Below are 23,790 nucleotides of genomic sequence, written 5' to 3'. Positions count from 1 at the left end.
TACCCCTTCTCCTCCCCGGGACGTATTTTAGAGGCCACGGTCCCATTTCCCAAGCCTCCGGGCCAGGCTCCTGCATCCTCTGCTCGTCTCCGCAGGGCTGGACAACATACACAGGATCACGTCCCAGGGCCGCTACGAGCTGCGCGTGGACATGCGCGACGGCCAGGAGGCCGCCTTCGCCCACTATGACAAGTTCTCGGTCGAGGACAGCAGGAGCCTGTACAAGCTCCGCGTAGGCGGCTACAACGGCACTGCAGGTACCTGGGCCCCCAGCAGACCAGGGCCCCTCACTCCAGGCCTGAGCTGCCCTGGGATTCCCTGCCGGCCGGTGAGCTGGGCACGGGCTGCGAATCACTGGCCCCGGCCCAGCTGCCCCTCACCACCTGGCGGCCTGAAATCAGTTTCCTCGTCTGGAGCATGATCATAGGGATCCCTGCCTACTGCACAGCAGCCAGGAACAGGCAGTTCAGGCCGGGAATGTGCTTTTAAGGTTTAAACACCAAAGTTCAGTGGGAGGGCCAAGGACGATTCTTCTTGTCTCAATCATTTAATATGGGCTCCTATCCAGAGAGCAGAACCCCATGCTGTCTGGGCAGAAACCTCCCCTCAGTGACACGAGGAAACCACCCTGAACTGAGGAAACTAACCAGATCCCGCACATTCTGAGATGCCCCCCCCCCCCCCCCACACACACACACACACAGAAGTCGTCATCACAGCCATCAAGGAGCAAGCCACAGCACTAATGATGCCCACATTCCGCTCATCCGTCCGCAAGAACCACGTACATCACCACGTCTTCTGTGTAGACACTGATGACATTTACACTCAGAAGAATACCCGTGGCCTTAATGGTTTCATCAGAACCGAATGTTGGGCCAGTCCTGAGGTGCGGCCTGTCTGTTCTCTGGGGTCTACTCCATAAAGCCTGTGTTTGCCACATGTTCTATTGTTTGGTGCAGGGAGTGATTGGCCTTGCATTTACTCGGATTTTAGGACTAAGGGCCAGTGTATAATTCTAGCAGCATTTTTATGCCTCTTGGCACTGAGAGGACCATCGAGGTGTTGCCCTTCCAATTCCGGCCTCTGTCCAATTATTTCTCTCTCCAGCCGAGTACGTTACTCCAAAGAGAAGGCACGCTTCCCTTTGTTTCGCTTCAGATTTCAGACCCTTCCCCATGGCCACGAGCCCTGCCCGAGTGCCCCACGGAAGGTCCAGTCACCACGCTTCAGGCATAGCATAGCCATTGAAATGCACTCCAGTAAACAAAGTATCAGACAGATTCATTCACGGATAAGGAGGCTGCATGGCGGTGACCACATTGTCCCGTGTTACCTGGCTCATCACTGTCCCCCCGGAAACAGAGGGAGTTGTGCACGTCCGCGTCCCATGTGGGCCTGGAGGAAACAGACAGAGGTTGGGGGTGCCGCGTGGACAGGGTTCTGAGCAGGTTGGGGAAGGAGGAGATGAGCTAGAGCGAGCAGCGTGGAAGCAGCTGCCCCAGGGGAGGGGAGGACGTTCAGTTCAGCCAGACCCACAGGTGGAAGGAAAAGGGGGGCTCAGTGGAAGGTCCCGTAAGTGGAAGCCGGTTGGTTGGGAGCAGGTCAAACGTCCAGAAATTCCTGACGAAGGAGGGACAAACTGAACGGCCTCCCGCGTGTTCCTTTTCCCCAGGGGACTCCCTCAGCTACCACCAGGGACGCCCTTTCTCCACTGCGGACAGAGACAACGACATCGCCGTGACCAACTGCGCCCTGTCGTACAAGGGGGCGTGGTGGTATAAGAACTGCCACCGGACCAACCTCAACGGGAAGTACGGGGAGTCCAGGCACAGCCAGGTGGGTGGAGTCTGCCACCGGGATGAGCCGGAGCTGAGGGGTCCCTTAGCGGATGTGTTCATTGCACAGGCGGGTCTTACTCAGGGTCTCAGGGAAGGAGTATCGTGAAGAGGAAGGTAGTGCAGACGCTGGGGGCGGGCAGGACAGGGTAGAAGCAGTGGAAGGAGAGGAAAGCGGCCTACGAAGTGTCCCAGGAACAGAGAATGAGAAATACCGGTGTTAACCAGCCCGTCTATCCCCGTTAGAGACCACATGCCCGTGGGCTGAGCGGGGTGACGGGTGACCCGCTGGGACGTGCCCAGCATTAGCCCTGAAAGCCAGCAGCCAGGGAACCCCGTGGTCCTGGCAAACCCAGGCCTGGTCCCCGTCGGCGGAAACCACCTGGCCTCCCACCAGGAGTGAGCAGGCACTCGGTGACCCTCCGAAATGCGTCTGTGCTGTGGGGACTTTGCACACAAACCCCGAAGGCCAAACACAGAGCCAGCCACGGGGAGCGGCCCGGCCACAGCACGTTTCCAGGGAAAAGGCTGGAGAGAGGCTGTGCTTTGGCCTCATCTCCGGGGATCTGACATGCTCGTCTTTCTCCTTCCCAGGGCATCAACTGGTACCACTGGAAAGGCCACGAGTTCTCCATCCCCTTCGTGGAAATGAAGACGCGCCCCTACAACCACCGGCCCCTGGCGGGGAGGAAGCGGCGGTCCTTGCACTTCTAAGCCGTGGGCGGCCGCCGGCCAACTGACCTTTCTGTCATTTGTATTTTATAAACCAAGCAAGGGGTGGGGATCACAGCACTGCGCATTGCAACGTGTCCTGGGTGTTCGAAGGAAGCAGGGACTAGCAGGAATCGGTTGAGAATTAGCTGCTTATGGTTTCTGCTGCCCTCAGGCCTGACCCTAGTCCATTCTCCCTCCTCCCCCGCCACCTTAGCCGGCCCTTTTTCCCACCTAGGAGGAGAAGGGAGATGTTTCCCTAAAAGACCAAATCAAAGGCCAGTGGTGGAGTCAGGTTACTATGGTGACGGGCTCGTGCCTTCGCCCCTTGCCCTCCCTCAGAGACGTCCTTCCCTTCCCGGCATGTGTCCCTGGTCACTGCCTCCCACGGAAGAAGCCTCCACAAGAGAGTTTGCGAATAATGCCCCTAAGAGGCAGCTCGACCTTGCCATCCGCCAGCCCAAGCCTCTTTCACAGGCCAGAGGTTCTCACCTTCTGACCCTTCCGCCGAGTGGCCCTGTGACCTCTCAAGAGTAGTGACCTCCCTTCCAGCCCTCACGGAGCCTGTGCCTGCCCCCTACCCTGAGGCCCCGGGCCCCACAAGCCCAGCCACTGCTTCCGACAATAGTTCCCAAGGTGCTCGGTGCCCGTGGCTGGCCCGGAGCTGCTCATGGCTGTGTCCCTGTGGGTCTCTGTGGGAGGGGGAGAGGGAGAAAGTAGCGGGTTTTAGCGCTTTGGGGTCCAGCCTGTAGGAAAGGAAGGAGGAGGAGAATTCAGGGCCCCTGTCACTGAGATTCGAGGTCCCATGGGGAACACAGGTCTTTATTTCTGGTTCTCTGTGTCACGAACAGTTTTTTTCTGAGTTGCAAACTGATAGCTATCCTTAGCCAGGCTCTCCTTTGTGTGGGAGGCTTAATAAGAGAGAAAGAAGTTATATGACCAGCCAGCCATTCCCCTAACTGGTATTCCCTGGAAGAGGTGGGGTTTGGGGGTTTTGTTCTTGTTTTTTCCTTTTTTGGTCCCATGGAGACAGGAATGGCCTCCTTAATGAGGTGAGCTCCTGAGAAGGCTTCTCCACCTTCTTTTATTTCGCTGCCTTTGAGAGGAGAAATGAAATGACATCTAGAAATCCAAGGTGAACAGGGAGGGCTGTGGGCCACCTCCCCTCTGATGAGATGTTCTCTCTCCACTGGCTGGTCTGTGATTAGCTGCCATTGTCCCCGCGGCGCCGGCCAAACCCAGGCTGTTTCCCCAGCTGCCCTCCCCCGTCCTCTCCTTCTCCTCAAGGCCTCAGTTCCACTCTCTGTAGTGTCCAACTGGGGCAACCGGGTACCTGTACCACCTGCAGTCTAGCCAAGCATGATAACCAGGAGACCATCCCTCGGGCTGATGACCACACCTGTGGTCACTTGCTGTGCACACTGTCCCTTTAGCAGGCCGCCAAGGCCTTGTCACAGCTGTGGTGTGGATGTGATTGACATGCCCGGGACCGAAAAACAGAGGTGGCATTTCCATTTCTCAGTTCACTGTGGGCCTCAGAAAAACAAGGAGAAGCAGGGAAACACAAGCAAGCCTTTCTAGAAACCTGTAAGTTAAACGAGACTTCGTGGAGTGGGCCGCCAGTGAACAGCGGGGAGCACGCTGAATGAGCTGAGCGACAGGCCGTTCTGCTGGCCCTGTGACATCAAGGAGGTTGCTTCATCTCTCTGGGCCTCCATCTCCTCACCTGTTACATGAAAGATTAGGCCAGAATGGCTTCTAACTTCCCTTTCAGCTTTGACAGTCAGTGATGCCCATCTCTCATCTGAAAATCTGCATAGAAATTGGCATTGGGGAGGAAGCACAATGAAGCCATGAAAATGCACCAGAAACCCTGCTTTATTTAGGAAGGGAGGGAGGAGGGAGAAGTCATCAGTGAAACACACACACACACTTTGCAGGAAGGATTATGCCCCATAGGAGGCTGCACTCATTTTGTCTGCAAAAGCAGAGCCCAGGGACCTGGGTGGCACCGATACTGCCCATCTCGTCAAGGGACTGACACAGAGAAACGTTCTGAATCCTCATGTCGCCACTGGGGCTACAGCCAGGAAACGCTGCAGAAACCCCAATCTGCCTTTTGTTGGAAGCACCGCACCCTGTGGAGCACTTCTATAAATAGTCTCGCAGCTCGGCCCTGATCCATGTGAAAGAATAGTAAAGCAAGGAAGGGACTTCAAAGATTAGCTCACCCAACCTCCAGTCCAAGGATTTATAGATTCCTTTTATTAAGTAGAGTCATTTTGTCACGAATTTTTATCGTTTTTAAGGCCCATGGTCAGCTTCACTCAGAGCTGCTACCTCCCTCCCTGACTCCTGCTAATCCTGCTCCCCCAAGCAGGTGCTCTTCCGGGGGTGGATCCTGAGCAGCGCCCACAGAGCACCCGGCCTACACCAGCGCGTCCCTTCAGGAACAGGAAGGAGATGTGCACCCTGCCCAGGGGCAGTTTAGCTGGAGACACCCAGGATGCGTACTCGCGCACACACACACACAACCCACCGATGACGGCTACAGACTCACTGCCTAGACCCAAGATCCAGACAGTTCCTCCTGTTTGCATTTCCCCATCAGAGAGAGATGATTTCCAGCTCAGTAAACTCACATTCTCCAGGGTTATTTCTGGAAGGTGCAGGCGGGAATGGGGAAGACAAATCTGTGGGAAACTCCTGCTGGCCTTTAGACCAGATTTAACTGGAGAAGGGAGCTTGCTAAGTGTCACCACCAGGGGGCGATCACAACCGCAGCCCCTCCTGTAACCCCCTGTGAGTCATCTGGGGGTGAGGACAGCAAGTGCCTCCAGGTTACCAGGAGAACCCACACCAAAGGAAAACTGGCCAACAGATGAACAGATTTGTTAATAATAATAATAATAATGAATAATAATAATAAAATAATGGCAGCAAAGAAATGCAGAGCAAACTTCCACAAACAGTTCAATGCCCCGGACCCTTCACAGCCCCACTCCTCATGAAGACGTAAGAGACCTCATACCTGCGCCTGACATCCTGAGAACTGGCCTTCCCAAGACAGACCTGGAGACCCAAGGTTGCCAACAAGCTCAATGCCAAACCAAACAATCCCAACCTCACTTAGACTTTACAAGCCAGTCCCAGGACAGAGCTGTAGATTCAGGGACAAAAGGTCATTCGGGGACCTTTTCAAAGAGCTCTTGTCGAAGCGCCGATGAGAAAGGGCTTAGAGTTCCTCTCTGTCCCCTCCTCTGGGGGAAACAACCTGTGAGAACAGCAGGTGCCCAAAGCTGAGGGCGCTGACGCCCACTAGCTGGTGGCCGGGAATTGCAAGTACACCTGGGGCTTGAAAATATTTTTCTTTTTTCTTTTTTTTTAACCACCCAGGATTTCAGGAAAGGTGGAGCCCCTGGCTCAGGACATGTGCTTCTCTATGGCTTTTTTCTGATCAGCAGACTCCCATCCAGTCCAGTTCCTTACTTCCATTTCTTTGCTCCAAAGGGCGCATTCATCTGCATCTCACTGTCTGCTCTCAAAACCCTTAAAGGAATCTCTGGGAGATGCCAACTTGAGTTCCATCCCCCTGATCTCATGGGACAATTTGTGTTCTCTTGCCTCAGACTTGCCAAAGCTGTGAGAGGAGCCTTGGACCTCAGAGGCTGGGGCGCAACCTGAAGGTGGGAGTCTGCCTCGTGCCCACAGCTCCAGGTTCCGGGAGCTGCTGCCAGCTCTGCCTGGCCACCAAATAACAAAAAAAGAGAAGCTGGTGGATTGTTAGAGAGTAAAAGCAAGCCTTCTCCAGATGGGCCCACAGTAAAACTGCAGAGACCAGGCGTGAAGGGCCAGCATTAGTTCCCTGCTCTTTGTGCCCCCCCCGCCCCAGCACCCCTGTCTGCTCCCCACTTCACCTGAGAAGGTGGAGGTCCCAGGGGCCTGTCGCTGCACAGACACTGCCTCGCTCCACCCACCCTGCCTGGACCGCACGTTCCTTCCCGAGCAGTCACAAGCCCGATCTGTCACCTCCAGCATTTCTGATTAATTTTTCGAGGTCACCCTTTGCCTGAAGCATGACTTCATTGCACCTGCAGCACTTCATTGTCCAAATGTCCTTGGCCAGCCTCTCAGTCTTTGGACAGTGTTGCCTTTTCTCCAAACCGGAAATTCTCCCTCCTTCTCCAAGCTTAATCGGGCACTTGCAGGACATCCAAATAGCACAGCTCTTGTTCCTCAGAAAAAACTCTGCCCCCTCTGCTAACTAGTGAAACAGCTACTCATTGTCGGCTGTGAGGCTGGGCTGATGCTGAGTTTCCAGGTCAGAAGCGTTTAACGCTTTCGGTCTCCCCAGCGGCTCTCCCAGGGGGCCGGGAACCCCTAGGCCACAGAGAGGGTTGGGGTCCAGAGACATGGCCAGGAGTCAGGTGCATGGATGAGAACTATTGGTTTCTTCCCCTCAGTGGTTTCAGAGCCCCAGGGAGACCCTGGGCTGCTGCTGAACATCCTGACATTGAACACAAACATGCTCAACACTGCCTCCAACAGGCCAACGCTGGGCAGACTCCCACCTTCAGGTTGCGCCCCAGCCTCTGAGGTCCAAGGCCCCTCTCTCAGCTTTGGCAAGTCTGAGGCAAGAGAACACAAATTGTCCCGTGAGATCAGGGGGATGGAACTCAAGTTGGCATCTCCCAGTCCCCTTCAGCCCTGGAGGCGACTCCATATCTGACCCCTCTCTCATTTCACCCCCAGGCCCAGAGAGGTTAGGTGACTGGCTCACGTTCACAGGGCTGGCTAGTAACAGAGCTGCGATCAGATTTGGCATAAACTTTTTCACTTCCTCTCCCCAAATGAAGGCTGAGAGAATCGGGATTCGTGCACACCTGCCGTTTTCCAGACCGGGGCGGGGCGGGGGGGGGGGGGGGGGCGGGTTAGTGGCTGGACATGTGTTACTTTGTTCAATCCTCCCCAGAACCCTGGATCGGGTTTCACCATTTTCCAGATGAGAGAATGGAGGCACAGACAGGTTAAGTAACTTGCCCGAGGTCACACAGGCAGGAGACTCACTCACTTGCTCCCTGTCCCTTGCCCTACCTGTGCCCCCCCCCCCACCCCACCCCACCCCCGCCCCAGGGCCGGGGAGGGCGAGGACCATCAGCTACAATCTCCTCTCTCTCTGCCACTTCGGGGACTTGATAAGGAAACCAGTTCTTGGTAATTTGTATTTTTAGCTGCCGGCCCCAAACCCCAGAAATGAACCCTCTCCTCTTCACTGAATGACCTTCTAGACACAGGAATAGGTCGCGCTCCCCGAGAGAGAGCCCCGCACGTCATGGTCCCTTGTGAGAGGCACCAGACACCATGGTCAATGCGATCACATCAGCCCAGAAAGCGCTCCCCACGCACCCCGCCCCACCCAGGTCCCCTCTGAGGCCTAGACTCACATCATGGTCCCATAGGCTCAAGGTTCGGAACCTGTGGGAGTTAACACACATCACCTCCTTCCTGTCAATCACCCCCGCCCCCCCATTACTCAAACCTCAAATACACTCCGGCCCAGAGGACTGCCAGGCGCCCTAAGAGAGCCCTGCGAGCGTTGGGGGGGGGGGGGGAGGGGCGATCAGGGCTCGGCCAGCTGAAACCCACCCCCACCCGAGACGGTTTTCTGAGACATCACCAACGCCGGGTCCTCCATCCCTCCGAGTTTCGTTTGCCATCTTAACCTTTAACAGCCTTTTCAGGTGAAAATAACAAAGACCAACTTACTGACTTTGTAGCTACCACACGCTTGGAAAAGCGTTCGCACGAAGGAAAGACTAGAAGGAAGAAGGAAACACCGCACTGCTCAGCAGCGAACGCGGCAACGAACTGAAACAAGGAAAGTGCAGGGGCAGGAAGGGAGCGGGGACGACGCCCAGCCTGTCCGGCCATGGCTCAGAGACTGGGGTCTCCGCTTGTTAACCATTGTGAACTAGTGCTTTTAGTCCTGGTAGCTTTTAGCCTCTGTATAGTTCCTTTTTTAAACACATTTTCTATACGTTAATAAAAGACCCGAAGGACGATGTCACCTTCCTAGTGCCGGGGGCCTGGGGGAAGGCCAGCTCAGAGGCTGGTCGGCCTCCTCGCTCAGACCCCCTCTACGCGTCTGCCCGCCATTCTGCCAACCACCTCTGCCGACTGTCTTCCCTGGGTCACCCTTCCGGGAGCTGTTCCCATTCCTCTGTGCCCTGCCCCCCATCCGCGCCCCCCACCTTCCCAATCCTCTGCTCTCATATCCCCTGGGTCTCCTCCTCAGCACCCTCCCCTCCTCCCCTCTCTCCCTTCCTTCCCATTTCCCACCCGCTTTGAACTCTTGTCTCGTTTTTTTGCTTTCACCCTCAGGAAAGGTCAGGTGGGTGGCGCCTCTGCTGGTGCCCGGCATCACCCGCACTGTCTTGTCTGTGGTTTTGAGCCCTTGATCAGCCACTGCGACTGCCTCAGGGTCCAGCTCCCTCAACCCTGGAGGCCCCGTGGCAGCCAGATCTCCAAGGTTCTAGTGCCACCTATGGGCCCTGGCGGAGAACACCCAACAGGCCCCGCTGCCTCCCTCGGCTCCGGTCCCCACTGCCGAGCCCACCCGCCTCTCGGACTTGGGTCACCTGGAAACCATTTTCCCCTTTTCTCCCTTGAATATGGGCCCAGGGCACATTGTGACACCAACTGTAGCCTCCCCGTCACGTCAGGTAAGACCCAGCCAGGTAACAGCCCCAAGAGGAGGGCATAAGGGCCACCTCCCTACGTCAGCTTCACAGGCACCTGGGGCCACGTGCCGAGATGGCAGTCACAGGCGGCACCTGGGTGCCAGGGCCGGGCCGCTGCCCCTGCAGGGAGGGCGTGTGCGGAGACTCCCTGGGGCGGGGCAGGCCAGCCGCTGGGTCTGGTGACAACGGGAATAATCCACAGGACAGGTGAGTGGGAACAGTGTGACTAGGAGTCCGAGGCAGAGGACCTACCCTGTGGGAGCGGGGCCGGGACAGGGGCCCGTCTCCCCGGGGACCCGTGAGGGGCTCTAATGACAGAGCTCCCCCCACGCGGCCAGGGACAGACTGAACACGGAGACCCCCCAGCCAAGAGGGAGAGGCCTTTCTCCGTGTCCCCTTGTCAAACGGAGAGAGGACTTCGTAAAGGGACAGAATCCCAAACTTGGAAATAATTTTTAAAAACACACAAAACGATTCCTTCCTCCCAGACCTTTGTAGGCACCAGCAGGCCTCCTCTCGGCCGTGGAAACAGCAAAATCCCGGCTCCCAGCCACAGCGACAGGCTCCCCGGAGGTGCCCCACATCCCTGGGGGCTCGCTTCCCAGAGCCCAGATCTCTGGACCCTCAGACAAGAGAGGCCTTTGAAACCAGCCACGCTTCCCGTCCTCAGGACTGTTCCAGGAGGAACAAGGAATGGGGTGCTGTCCTGGCATCACACCCTGCCTGTCACTGGGGGAGGGAGCTAAAGGGAGGAAGGAGAGCCGAGAGGCAGGTCGGGATTAGGATTTACTCCTTCGGCGGCTGGATGCTCGCCTCCGGTTCTGACTTAAATGAGTGTCATTCGCCCCTGACTGAAGGCTCCGGGCGCATTTACAACCATCTGAACACAGACTGAACCAGTGCTGTGCGCTGGGAACTAGGAACCGCCGCGGGTAACACTAAAAGTGGATTATTAAGCGAGAGACATGTGAGCGGCACGAGCACTCAGAGCCATTACCCAGAGCCCGGCCTGACGCCGCAGCGTCCTCTCCTGCAGGGACGCCAGCGTCCGGGGGACACGTGGCCCGGCAGGGACCTCTCCGTGGCCGGCAGGAAGGCTGCTCCCGCGAGTGAGGGCCCTGGGGCCTGTACTCCCTCTCGTGTGGCATGTGCCATATACCCCGCTGCCCAGCTCTCAAGGAATAATAAAAGAGCGTGCGTGTGTAAGTACACACACAGCTGCGTCTCTGTCCCCCTTCCCTCTGGCAGCATCCACGCTCAGTGAGCACCTGCTGTGGACCCGGTGCTGCCTCTGGATGTGCAGGGATGAAGGGCCTGGACCCCCTTGAAGAGATTGCATCTCTGTTTGCCTCGTGCCATTTCCGTCCGCTTGCACGGAACTCCCCACTCCCCAGCCTGGACGTTCCACCGCACACCTGAGGGTCAAGGCCCTCGCTTCAGTGGTTTTAAGAGAAAAGAGAGTGAAGTCTCCCCGTTTCTGTGTATGTGTTCACGAGGAACTGGAAAGAGACACACAGTGACAGAATTCAGTTAATTAGGATGAGGGCTGTCATTTCAATATTGACAGTGTTTTTTTAACTCAGACACATTTCAAACACTTCAAACGCTAAGAAAAGTGGCAATTAAGGAGATTCTTGAATCCAAAACGCTAAAATGAACCTTCTCAAAGGCTTAAGCACCATAGAATCTTCCTTCGGCGGGGGGGGGGGGGGGGGGGGGGGGGGGGGGGGGTGAGGAGGGGGGCGAGGGCGTCAGAAATGTCCCGGCATTTGTAGGTGCTGTTGCCCTTTAAGGCCTTAAAGAAGCATCGCTATGGCCGCGATCCCTACTGAGCACTCATTCATCTCGTGTGTGAAAGTCCTGGGCCTGCTCTTCGCGACAAACAATAAGCCCTTTAGAGGTTTCTGGGAAATGAGTATAAATTACAAGAAATGCAGTAGCAATTATGAAAATTCAATATGCTAGCTGTGCAGGAAATTTAAAGAGCCAAGACAAACAGTGAGAACTAGGAGGGAAGGTGTAAATTATGTCTGTGTGCACGCATTACCTGGCATGATTTGTGGGCCAGGCTCACTTTTTTATGACTTTTCTTCCGTAAATAAAACCCGCAGAGTAATCACTAAAACTTGTATTTACAACCAAAGCTACACTGGAACAACTGTCAGCAGTGACAGCCCGGATCTCCATGAACGGCACCTCACGGACTTAGTGACCAGAGAGTCACCGACGACGGAGAAATCAACTCGCAACGTGGAACCACCTGCCCTCCTGCCCTAACCCCCCCACCGCGTCACGTGCCATGTAAATACTTTGAGGGACATTCCTGGAAATCTAGCTTTCACACACACATCCCTCCCTTTAGTTTTCCCAAAGAAACGAGCTGTTTTAGCCTGGTTTGGAATGCGCATGCTTGCTGAGGGCAGGGTTGCAATGCACCAGGACCGCTGACATCTCGGTCAGATAATTCTTTGTTGCAGGAAACTGTGCTGTGCGTCGTAGAAGACTCAGCAGCATCCCTGGCCTCTACCCACCAAATTCCAGCAGGACCCCCCCCCCCCCACACACACACACACACACTGTACCAACCAAAATACCCAGACGCTGACAAATGCAACGTGCCCCCAGCGAGCAACATGGCCCCGAGTTGAGAGTCGCTGTTCTAAGATTTATCACCAGAAGATGACGGCTTCCATTCAGGCTCCGTTAAAGCCACATTTTAAGACGCACCATCCAGTCCGTTTCAGTCCAAAAGACAAAATAGCCCCCCAAGTGGCGCCCGGCTATAGCCTTCCTATTGAATTTCTCTTTATGTCGCGTATCGATGTTTGAAGAGCGGTCTGTGTTCTCAGTTTCATTTCGTTGGGCTCACTCTGGGCATGAGATTAGATTCCAAGGTGGGCCTGGAATTTGTAAGGTGGTGCGTACAGAGAACGAGCAGCTGACTCCCTCGGCCGGGGCTCCCCGGGAACCAATGACGTTCCCAACCAACGGTGGTTTGTAAATTAGACCATGGGCTCTGCTGCTGCCCCCGGTGGACAGTAATAAATGGGGCTGATTGCTTAAGATCCCCAAACACCTCCCCATCTCCTCCGTCCTGGAGGTTTCTCACAAAGAAAAGAAACGAGGGTACGTTAGGAACCGAGGACAGGAGGAAGGGAAGGCTTTGTCCCAAAATTCTGAACAAGGGAGCCAGGGCCGCTGTCCATGCTCCCAGGAGAACATGGACATCAAAGTCACATGCCTACGCACCCCGTGATGTTGGGGAGCAGACCCCGAGCCAAGGAGAACGTTAACTGCCACAAGGATAGAGGTGAAGCAAAAGGAAAAATAGAAAGTTGTCCACGAAAGAAATCCACAGCAGCCTCAGGAAGTGGCCAAGAAGCGCGCCTACCACCAACCCTCCCACCCCACCCCCCAACTCCCACCCCCCCACCCCCCCACTCCCCCCCCCACCCTCCAAGCTAGCTCTTCCAGCATGAGGGGGGGAGGGGAAAGGGGGTGCCAGGAATGCAGGAAGGGGGCGCGGTGCACAGGGAGGGGGATGCAACACCATGATTTCCTCCAGCTTTTTCAGAGAAAAGTCACAATGTTGATTTTTCTTTCCTGTAGTCCCAGCCCCGCCTGTTGGGCCAGGAGGCCTAGTTCTGTGCTTAGGACATGCCGTCACCATTGCAGATCTGTGTCGCGCTAAGTTAGCTGTGAAGGCCACCCGGGGTCAGGGGGATCAACATCCTGGGTGACAGGCAGCAACGGCCCTCAGGTTCGCTTCTCTGGCTCAGAGGGGACAGGTCTGGCTCAGGCTCGAGAGTAACCGCGGGGGCCCTTCCTGCAGGTGTGTGTGGAGCCACACCGCTCACAGCAGGGGGGCCCTGGTGTTCGCCTCTTGGTGCCACGGATGCGCTGCTTCCCGTCGGGATCTTTTTCACCAGAGTCTCCTTCCTGATCAGGAGCGGCAGAAGCAGCCACAGAGTGCCTCCCCCACTGGTCTGCCTGGCCCTCAGGGTGGGATTTCCAGGACTGCCTGTTCCTCTTCCAAGAGCCAGCCACACCGGAGCTGTATCGTGCTCTGTCCATCAGATGCCAGTGTGAGCGCGCTCGCACACACCCACATACACACACACACACACTCAGAGTTATGACAACCAAAACGTCCCCGGGGAGGGGGAGGGCGAGGGGGAGGGGGAGGGGGTGGAAATCACCCTGCTCCCAGGACAGGGCACAGCAGTTCGGTCCTATTCCAGCCACGGTTATTGGTTCGGGGTGAGCACAAGTCCCAATTCCGTCCCAGAAGAGGAGAGCCCACATTTTTTGGTGGCTCCCGACATGACACTCCACTGCCTCTGAATTGCGTGGCATGTGGGTAAAACTCTCGGAACGTGCACCCCTTTTCTCTCCGTGAAAAAGGCCGGGCTCAGGATGCAGCTGACACCACAGGGGGCTAAGCACAGACACGGAAAGAAACTGGGTTCTGGCCCATTAAGTTGCTGAGTCCAGTCTGACCTGCACTTGATGAATTCCTCTCCTTTTTTGTTGAAGACAGTGGTGTGTGTGTGTGTGTGTGTTTTGTTATTTGATACTAAAAGAAACTTAACCAATAAAATATGATAAGTAGGTTCATAACATTTAGACTCCAGGAAAATTTTGATCCAGTCTCAAAAATAACCTACTATTAACATCCATTTCTGGGGGAAATAAATTAAGAAAGGTTGAAATTACCTCTTTTCATCTTTGACATCAACACATTCAATTCATGTCCTTTGTGAAGTCAAATGGATGTCAAAGGAGTCCCTCCTGTACCCCATCAACATGTCCTCGGTTACCCACCCAGCCAGATGGTCCCGAGAGACCCTATGAGGAAAAAGACAGATCACACCTGGATTCCAGGTGTGTCGATACCTGCCTTGCTGTCGCCATTGGGGAAACCCCCATCTAGGGCAGCAGTGGCCAAGCTGTGGCCCACAGATCCCCAGGGGTCCGTGAGCCCTTTCCGGGGGACCCACAAAATCCAGGCTCTCATGAGACTACGAAGTAGCATTTAGCTTCTTGGTTGCACAGACACTTGCACTGATGTTCAAGCTGAGGGCGCCGAGCCCAGGTCAAGTCAATGGCAACAAACTGGACTCACAAGTCGTATTTTTTACTCCCAGTAAAGAAAATAATCAAAATGCCAGCTTCACTTGACAGAAATGTGAAAATTAATTTTTGTGTATCTTGCCCGCGAGCGCTTGCCTGTCGATGTGATTCGCTGTGACTCACTGGGAGCACGCAGACTCGCGTACAATCATCGCCCGGAGGGAAGGGACTGCGTGGCTGAGTCTCCAGCTGACCTCATGGCTTCTGTTCATTTGTTCCTGGAAGAGCAGTGACTGACAGCTATGGCTTCTACACGACGGTATTTGGCAGACGTTTCTCGAAAGCAAGCAAGTGAGCCTGTCAATCGGAGGAAAACAATCGATAGTGCTCGTAGCTGGTGCTCACGCTGGAGCTCTCCAAAGGAGATTAGAATTTTGAAAAACGTGTGTCACACACTAAGCTTGACAGCTTTCCAACGCGCCAGGGCGTGTCTGATGAGGTCGGGGGTGATGGTAAAAGATGTGATTTTAAAACTTTGTATGAGAAACGATGTCACATTTGGAAGATCTGTGCAACTCCTTGAATGGTTTTTCTACTAGTTTGCCTGTTGTTTTCTTATTGACGTTAGGGGTTATTTTTTCATATTCTAGACAGAATATAGTTATCAGTTTTGTGGTTTAAAATACCTCACTGCGCTCTGTTGCTGGTCTCCACTCTCTTGATGGTGCCTTTGGTGACGAGAGTTTCTGGTTTCTATGTAATCAAATTTACCAACCTTTCCTCAATGGTTTGTTTCTGTCGGTCATTTTCGGATCCTCAGACTTAAAAATGCTCTCCTGTGTTATCTGTGGTTTTATTTTTTTACATTTAGGTTTTTAATCTGCCTGGATTTTTTTTTTTTTTAACTCGGTAGAATTATATGTAGCTGCCTACATCTGACTGTTTTTAAACTACAGAATGACAGCTCTATATGGTTCCATCTATGGTGTGAGGCAGGGATATGTTTATAGTTTTCCCATAGGAGTAATACTCTTCCGCGGCACTGTGTATTAAAAGTCCGTCCTTCCTCACTGCAAGGCCACCTTCCCCACGTGGCCTTCCGGTCACGCCCAGTCCCAATGCCACATCATCTCAGTTACTGTGACTTTAAAGGAACTCCTGATGTCTGTAGGGAAAGACTCTGTTCTTTTTCTTCAACTCTCTTGAGAGAGTTTGGCTATTCTTGACTCTTTACACTTCGAAATAAATGTTAAAATCAGCTTGTCAAGTTCTACCAAGTAAAATGGAATTTTTATTGGAATGGCGTCGACTCTAATAATTTGGAAGAATGGGCCTCCCCATAATCGTGAGTCCTTTCGTCAATGAACACAAAGTATCTCTCAACGTATTAGATGGTCTGTGATGTCTCTCAGCAAAGGATTCTCATTTTCTTCTGGGGGGTTTATGCATCTTTCCTTAGATTTACTGCCAGACACTGTGGGGTCTGTGATTTGATTGTACCCGGCCCACAAGCTCATCGATCCGCCTGTTCCTGTGTGGCGGCTGCGGAAGACCGGAGACTTGACGTGTTGGGACCACCCAGGTCACAGAAATTTGACTTTTATTTCCACATGAAGGTCAGCTTCAGATTTTCATTACCAGGAAGAGTTGTTTTTGGATTTGGGGTTTTGGTTTTGGGTTGGGTTTTTTTATTAACTTTGTTTTGGCTGCTACTTAGGCAACTTGCCTTGAAATGTCCAGTGTGTGTGGAAGGTGCAGTTGGGTTTAGTTTGGAATCATATTTACACCTGGTCTGTGACCCCTGCGGTTCCAGGATTTGGGAACAGGCACTGAACTTTTCTGTCTCTCTCTCTCTCTCTCTCTCTCTCTCTCACACACACTCTCTATCTTTCTCTCACACGCACACACACTATCTCTCTCTCTCACATACACACACACACACACACACACACACACACAGAGCTTGTCCTAAAAAACTATGAAAATGGAAGTTCAAGTTCATTGGATTCAGCAATAGCCCTCGGGGTAAAAACTGTGCTTTCTCCTCTTGCTTCCTGCTTTCCCTTTGATGCCAGGCTGATAAACCCCTGCGGCTGTATTCTATCCATTCTTCAATGCTTTTAAGGAGATTCTATAAAATATCGATTCACTTGCATTTTTATTGTTATTAGCAGAAAGTCTGCTTCAGGTACCCAGACAATGTATCACCAGAAACAGAGCTATGCGTTTTCTGAACGTGCAAGTTTGCAGCAAGGAGATAATTCAGAGTGAATTCCTGCTAAACAGGACGATGCAGAGATCTGGGGCTGAAGGATTTTCAGGGGGAACTTGGAGGAATATGATGGAAACTGTCTCCAGGCGCAGCGATATACCAAACTAGAAGGTCAGGCTGCTGGGGATTTGAGGCTCAACCTCTGTCCGTGAGGCCCAGCAAAGCGCTCTCTATGGGGCTGGGTTTTATTAAACCTACAAATACTTATAGTGCCGCTATCCTACATTCCGGATACAGCAGGGAAAGCGCCAACAAGTCCCCATCCCCACTGAATATAAATCCAAATGGAGATTCATGGCGGTGCCTTTCTTGGCACCATTGGGCTATAGCTCTAAGTGAGCATCCGATTTCCTGGGGCCAACTCAGCAGGTGAAAACAGATAATCACGTGAAAAGGGGTGTTTTTCCCCTTTAACGCCCATGCCCCACAGATGAGCCAATGCTTTTCTTTCCTCTGAGTTAAGTCTCCTTCGGTCTCTGCTCTTCCCACCCTGGGCATAACTGGGAGCACGAGGACACTCTGCGTCCATTTACATGACAAGCCTGGCTGAGGTTCTTGAGTTTCTTTCTTTGAGGAAAATTCTTTCTTTCCTGGGCGTCTGTGTGAAGTCACAGCGAGCAGGCTCCCCCCGTCAGCATTCCCCAGCCACCCCAGCGGGAGGGGCCAGCAGGCGCACACGGAGCCCCCGGTTGGCCGACACCTGTACCCAGACAAGGGCAGGGACGGTAGAGCTGCCGGCCACGGCTCTGATTACAGCGGCGAGAACTGCTGGCCCCACATACACTCCCGCGGGTAACTCCAGGAGACCGAGGGGACTTTTGAGATGCACAGACGATCTGGGTGGAAGAGCCCAAAACTATCTGGGGAAGAAACCCCTGGAAGCAAGAGGACTTCCTGCCTGTGGAGGGCGGGCGGGCTCTGCACCCTGATTCGTGGGGCATTCCTGTAAATCTGACTGGATTTCATAGCCCCGATCTGGCTCTGCCACAGAAGGTCCGGGCCTTCCAATCCTAGGGGCTGAGAGTCCTCGTTGAAATTCTAATGCACCCCTTTGAGTACGTAACAGGTCAGAAGTGTCATTTTACTCCAACACCCAATTCATAATCCCTTTACAGGGAAGGGCGACTGCAATGAACTCCAAACACAAGCTCGGATGGAACCTCCTCACCCCCAACCCACCCCCCTTTGCATGGGCGGAAGTAGCTCCATAGGTTGACCATTTGCAGCCCAAACAGCCCTGGGAAGACTGAGGTCACACTCAGGTCACAGGAGGGGCAATACCAAGGCCGAGCAGTGACCCACCTCCTCCGCGTGCCCCATGCACAGCTGGTCCAGAGAGAAGACTCCACATGGAGTAAGTTTCCTTCGTCCTTTTACCTGGTGCTGGTGCGGTTTGGACACACAGACACCCCTTTGCTTCTCTTGAAGCTTCTTGCGAGCACATTCCTTATCCGCTCCTTATTTTTCTAAAACATTTTAACTTGATTTTCACAGGGAGAGGGAGAGGGAGAGACATCACATCAATTGCTGCCTCCTACACGCCCCCTACTGGGGATTGAGCTTGCAACCCAGGGATGTGCCCTGACAGAGAATCAAACCGGGGACCTCTCAGTGCCTGGCATGATGCTCACCAAGCCAGGGCCCTGCTCCCCGTTTCTATCTCCGTAACGCCTGTGACAGTGGTGAATATGTGAGTGAGTGAATGAATGAATGAATGATAGGTATTTGGCGCAGCAATGCTGTGCCGCCAGAGGTTCCAGTGACAAGCCGACACCACCCTTTCACTGTACAGGGAGGCTTTTACTTTTCCAGGTGGGAAGTTCTCCATTCACGCTGAGAAATTGCTTGAAGGACAGGGTAATTCAACACCCACTTTCCTGGCCAGTCTCAGCACTTCATCCCACTGAATGTTTCACATTAAAAAAACATAAAAATAACTAACCAGAGAACGCAATAATAGGATTGGCCAGGGCCCATGAATCCCCAGAAATGATCTCACACAGTCATTGCAGAAACCCAATGTTGTGTGTCTAAGTGGTCTCCTGGGTAAAAACACAGTTCCCTCCCAGGAGATGGGCTTGGAGCCTGAATGGAGTCCACCTTGAGTTGGAGAGGTGGACATCAAGAAATACCTGGTTTCTCCAGCCGGTGTGGCTCAGTGGTTGAGCATCGACCCATGAATCGGGAGGTCACGGTTCAATCCCTGGTCGGAGGACATGCCTGGGTTACAAACTCAATCCCCCGTGAGGGGCGTGCACAAGGCAGCCAGCCCATCAGTGACTCTCTCCCACAGATGTTACTCTCTTGCTCCCTTCCTCTTTCTCTAAAATAAATTTTTTAAAAACACATTAAAAATAACTAATTGGTTTCAGCTGACTGCTTCCTGGGCCCCACGTACACTGCACTCTGGTTTCTGAATACCACTCACTCCAATAAAACTGTTCCAACTAAAATCACCACAACTTCCTGGTGTGTAAAACCAACAGCCCCCTATCATGCTTATTTCACGTCACCTTCCTGTGGCTTCTAGAAGCATCTGCTTGTATCCCCTCCACAGGATGACCCTCTAGTCTTCTGCCAGAGTGGAAGCGGGCCCATCTTCTTACACAGACGGGGAAATGACTTGGGGCCCCACCTCTTTCTTTAAAATCATTTGAACCAGTTCTCCTGGCTTTAGACCCTCCTCTTCCTCTGCTTCCAGAGTGTCTATGACCTCTGACTCCTGAGATGGGGGGGGGGGGGGGGGTGAATCTCTTATTAAAATGATCTAAGTTCTCCTTTTTATTTATGTTCTCGATGAAGATCTTGAGATTAATATTATGATTGCTTCACAATATGAATTAGGGAGTTTGGGAATTCATTTTAAAACGTATGGGTCTCCTCCATGAAGGGTTTGGTAAGAGACACTTTATGGCTCACCTATATTTTGAACATTTTTACACGATTATACTATTTGAAGGATCATAACTACCTAAAACCAAAAGCAGAATAATGTTTTCTTAGACAAAATATTCTGCCACCTTTGCAGCTCTGAGACTTCTGGTATCTGCGGGGAAGGACGAAGGATGCAGAAGGGTGGTATGTCCTTCAGACCCCCCACTCCACCCCCCAGGGCCCCTCCTGAATGCACACCCTCACGGACCTACGATGCCGACTGCCTACCCATTGCCTCTACCCAGACGCCTCCACTAGCATTTCCCAACTCTCCCCCGCTACCAAGCAGCCAAGGAAAGCGGGCCTAGGAGTCCGAGACTCCGGGGCAGTCCAGTTCCGGGATTTTCCCGCTTCCGTGCCCTAACGGCAGGGAATGACCGTTCGGCAGCTGCTAGTCACATCAGGCCATCTGACAAGGCATGTGCCAGCAGGCACCGCAGCCACCACGTGCGCCTGCGCCCTCCCTGACCTGGAACGATGTGGTCATGGTGCATGTTTCTGCAGCAGGTGACCAGAGGAAGAACAGAGTCTGCCACTTATTAGTGAGTGTCCCTGCCGTCGTCCTCGTCCTCACGCAGGGCACTTCCCATCTAGATTGTCTCTTAACCTCAGCAACAGCCTGCACCTAGGAGCTCCTGTGCAACAAAAAAAAACCTATAATGTTATCACTGTCACCCCCACTCCCTCAGTTTGCTTTGAGAAATCCTGGTGATTAAAAGAAGCAGAGGAGGATGAAGGAAGGTGGGAGATTCTTAAACCTTACTGCGCAGAGACAGATGTGTCCCTAGCTTGACTAACAGGTCAAGTGGGCAATGGCTCTGCAACGTGGTCCGAAGGCATTACTCAGCAAAAGGTCTGTCCGCCTCTCTCTGAAATTCTGCCGCTAATTTGCTGATGGAAGGGCCCTCCCTCGCTTTTTGGTTGCAGGGCTAGAGGGGACAGGAAACAATGCATCTAAATTCACGCATTCCACAGTTTGCCCAGGACTCACCCCGCTCTGGAATTTTCACAGGTTCAGGAGGGTAGAGGGAATCCCAGGTGGGCATGAGGGGTGATGGGGAGGGGCTTGGGGGGCAAGAGGAGGAGTCAGAGAGAGAAAAACATTTCTAAACTAGAAAGACTCCCAGCCCAGTGCTATTCTCTGTAAAATCCAGGAAGAAGCCGCGTTTGCAGGGTCTCTGCCTCCTCCAGCTCTAAGCATTTCCTCCTCTTGAGGAGAGATCACGTCTCATCCAGCCTCGCAGTGGGAGCAGAGGGGGCACAGGAGAGACAAACGCACCAAGCAACATCCGCTCCGGCAGCCTGGAAACTAACATAACGCTTACTTATGTACCTGTTCATTGTATGCAAGTAATCCCAGAATCACAAGTTGCTTTTACTATTTCCTGCATGTGGATCCGTTGAGAAATTCTCTTATTATTCTAATACTAGAGAGGTAACAAAACAATTTGAGAATTACAACAGGATGGGAAATGTGGGAGCAGTGACAAGGGGCCGCAGAGGGAGCAGGCGCTGCTGTTAGTTCATTCTTCAAGTTCGGAGTTGAAGCTACAGGGGCCCGGTCTACACAGACTGAACTCCCCAGAGCAGTGGTCGCCAACCTTTCGGACCTCACGGACCGCCGGTTGATGACTGCTGCCCTAGAGGATATGCTGGTCATTCATTCAACAAATATGAAGGAGTCTGTACTATGGCCCAGGGATCCCTGCTATGGGCTGGTCACTGGCAGCCCAGATGTCAATAAAACTGCGCCGGACCTTCAGAAAACAGAAAAATGACAAAGCAATGTGGTCAGTTGTAGAGGTAAAAGGGCAGACAGATTCTTGTGGGAGAATTACGAAATGGCATCCAACTTAGGTAATGTGTGTGCGTGTGTGTGCGTGTGTGTGTGTGTGTGTGTGTGTGTGTGTGTGTGTTGAGAAGTAACATGGCGTGCACTGGGAACAAAAGAAACTTTTTATTGCTGAGGAATAAAATATGGGGCAAATGCCAGGAGATAAACCTGGAGAAACCAGCAGGGGTCGCTCACGAAGAACTTTGTCTGTCAGGTTAAGGAACGTGCACTTCACCCTGTAAACACAGGCTGGGGAGCCATGCACAGAATTCAGTCACGGGCATATCACAGTGAAGCTTAATTGTGAAGATGCAGTTCTCTGGCTCTGTGGAGGACGGTGGGAGGAGGTAAACAATGAAGGTAGGGAAAGCAATTACGAGGTCTTTCTTGTAGGTGGGAGAGAGGTGACAGAGGCCTGAACTGGGGGCGTGGCTGTGGGAATGAAGAGGCAGGAATAATGCTGAGAGTTATGTGGGAGGCAAGACCAACCATAGTTGGTGGCAGACTGAATAAGGAGAAGGAAGAAAGGAAGATGTTCAGGATGGCCCTCAAGTGTCTTACTTAGTGATTAGTAATTGGAGGGGCCACCAGTATAGCGAGAGAATACAGGAGGGAGGAGGTTTGGAAGGCTAGAGGGGGCTGAGTGCCATCCTGGTGAAGATTTCTAGCAAGTCGTTCAACAGGAGGATCTGAAGGTCAGCCCAGAGGCCTGACAAAGGAATGAAGTACTCAACAGTGGGTTAGACTAATTATGATTCATCCACGGGGCTCAGCAAGAGCCCCGCCTCCCTGAGAGCATGGCCACCAAACACCTCGGCCAAATCTGGGCCCTGTTGTCAAGAAAGAATGGGTGGGCATGGCTGTTGGGTAGGTACCCAGTGTCTGCCACTACGGGGACATATGTGGGAAAGTTTGTATCCAGGGGTAGAAGTGATGCTTGAGTTCCTTGTCTGCTGAGAGTGAAGGAAAAGGGTTGACTAGGTCAGTGGTCAGCAAACTGCGGCCCCTTGAGTGTGGCTCTTCCACAAAGTACCACGTGCGGGTCGCACGTACAGTGCGATTGAAACTTCGTGGCCACACTCCAGGGGCCGAAGAGCCGCATGTGGCTCGCGAGCCGCAGTTTGCCGACCACTGGACTAGGAGGCTTGAAGAAACGTATGATTTGAAAGTCAGTGAAGGAAATGAAAGAGTTGACTAAAGACAGAAGATTGAGAGGCAGTGTTAAGGGACAAGCTGAGCTGGGAGACCATGAATTTTTCCACGTGCCAACCCATGTGTGACTATTTTTCCAGGCTGTTCCCCTACTCTGGTGCAAGAGCAAAGGAAGTAGAGAGTAATAATACCACTTGTTGCAGGTTGGGGTTTTATGGGTAATAGGATAGAAGGATAAAGGATGGAAAGGAATCAAAGAGGCTTGTGAAAGCGCAGTTCAGATTGCTCTATTACCCATGGGATCGAGAAAAAGCAGATAACTGTGAGAAAATGATGCGACTGAGGGACAGGAAGTGCCTATGAGGTCAGGGTAATGGGAGAGACAGTGGGGGACCGGACAGTGTGGCCAAAGAGAGGAGGACACTGGAGTGTTGCCCAAGCAAGGTTGGTTGAAGAGGAAACAAATGAAGGACATTAGAGTTAATGATGTCCAGGAGTTTGGAGACTGGAAGGCTGAATGGGTTGTCTTACAAATGGTAAAATACCCCAGGACTGTGTCTAAAATACATGGGAATAATGGCCGACAGGCACCTCGAAATGGTCAGTGAAGAAAGGGAACTCACTAGGAAATAGGCAGATGTGCAGTGACCAGGAGGAAAAGAACATGGCCTGGAAGGGGAAAGAGTTTCTACTTGAAGGTTGAAGGTCTGGAGGTGGAGAGAGAGTCGGAACAGCAACCTTTTTCCCGGGGAGGATGCTGCATGGATGCAGAACCAAGAGCTGATGTGTGGAGTGCAGAAGTCAAGACTCTGAGGAGGTCCAGGTCTGTTAAGAAAGGAGGTGGAAGGTCTTCTGAAACAGCTTGGAGCATAGAGTGTATGTTAACAATGGAAGGGGCCCAATTGTCACCAACACCCCCAAAGAAGACTCAGGTCCTTGGAGTAGATGATAGTCTAACTCAGGGGTGGGCAAACTTTTTGACTTGAGGGCCACAATGGGTTCTTAAACTGGACCGGAGGGCCGGAACAAAAGCATGGATGGAGTGTTTGTGTGAACTAATATAAATTCAAAGTAAACATCATTACATAAAAGGGTACGGTCTTTTTTTTTTTTTTTAGTTTTATTCATTTCAAACGGGCCGGATCCGGCCCGCGGGCCGTAGTTTGCCCACGGCTGGTAACTCAAACTCAGTGTATGTTTCAATAAGCCTCGGAGCCCTCCATCTGCGGAGGGAGG

The 23,790-nt window shown here is 52.9% G+C and overlaps 1 protein-coding gene across 3 annotated transcripts in view; it reads left to right on the top strand.

Annotated features, from left to right (window-relative positions):
- The window catches only part of TNR (tenascin R), a 323,190-nt gene extending 317,011 nt beyond the window's left edge, over positions 1-6,179 (top strand). For all 3 annotated transcript variants that reach the window (XM_070396418.1, XM_070396416.1, XM_070396417.1), the window contains 3 exons: positions 96-257; positions 1,676-1,839; positions 2,433-6,179. In XM_070396418.1, the coding sequence (XP_070252519.1) occupies positions 96-257; positions 1,676-1,839; positions 2,433-2,552 (446 nt within the window). In that variant the 3' untranslated portion in view covers positions 2,553-6,179. The remainder of the gene's footprint in view (positions 1-95; positions 258-1,675; positions 1,840-2,432) is intronic.
- Positions 6,180-23,790: the final 17,611 nt, after the last annotated feature.

The sequence above is a fragment of the Myotis yumanensis genome, unplaced genomic scaffold, assembly GCF_028538775.1.
Source record: "Myotis yumanensis isolate MYYU_CA2020_CCGP unplaced genomic scaffold, mMyoYum1.0.hap1 SCAF_17, whole genome shotgun sequence".
NCBI classification, from domain to species: domain Eukaryota; kingdom Metazoa; phylum Chordata; class Mammalia; order Chiroptera; family Vespertilionidae; genus Myotis; species Myotis yumanensis.
The sequence above is the reverse complement of the archived record's forward strand: the minus strand, read 5'-3'. Positions and strand labels throughout refer to the sequence as shown.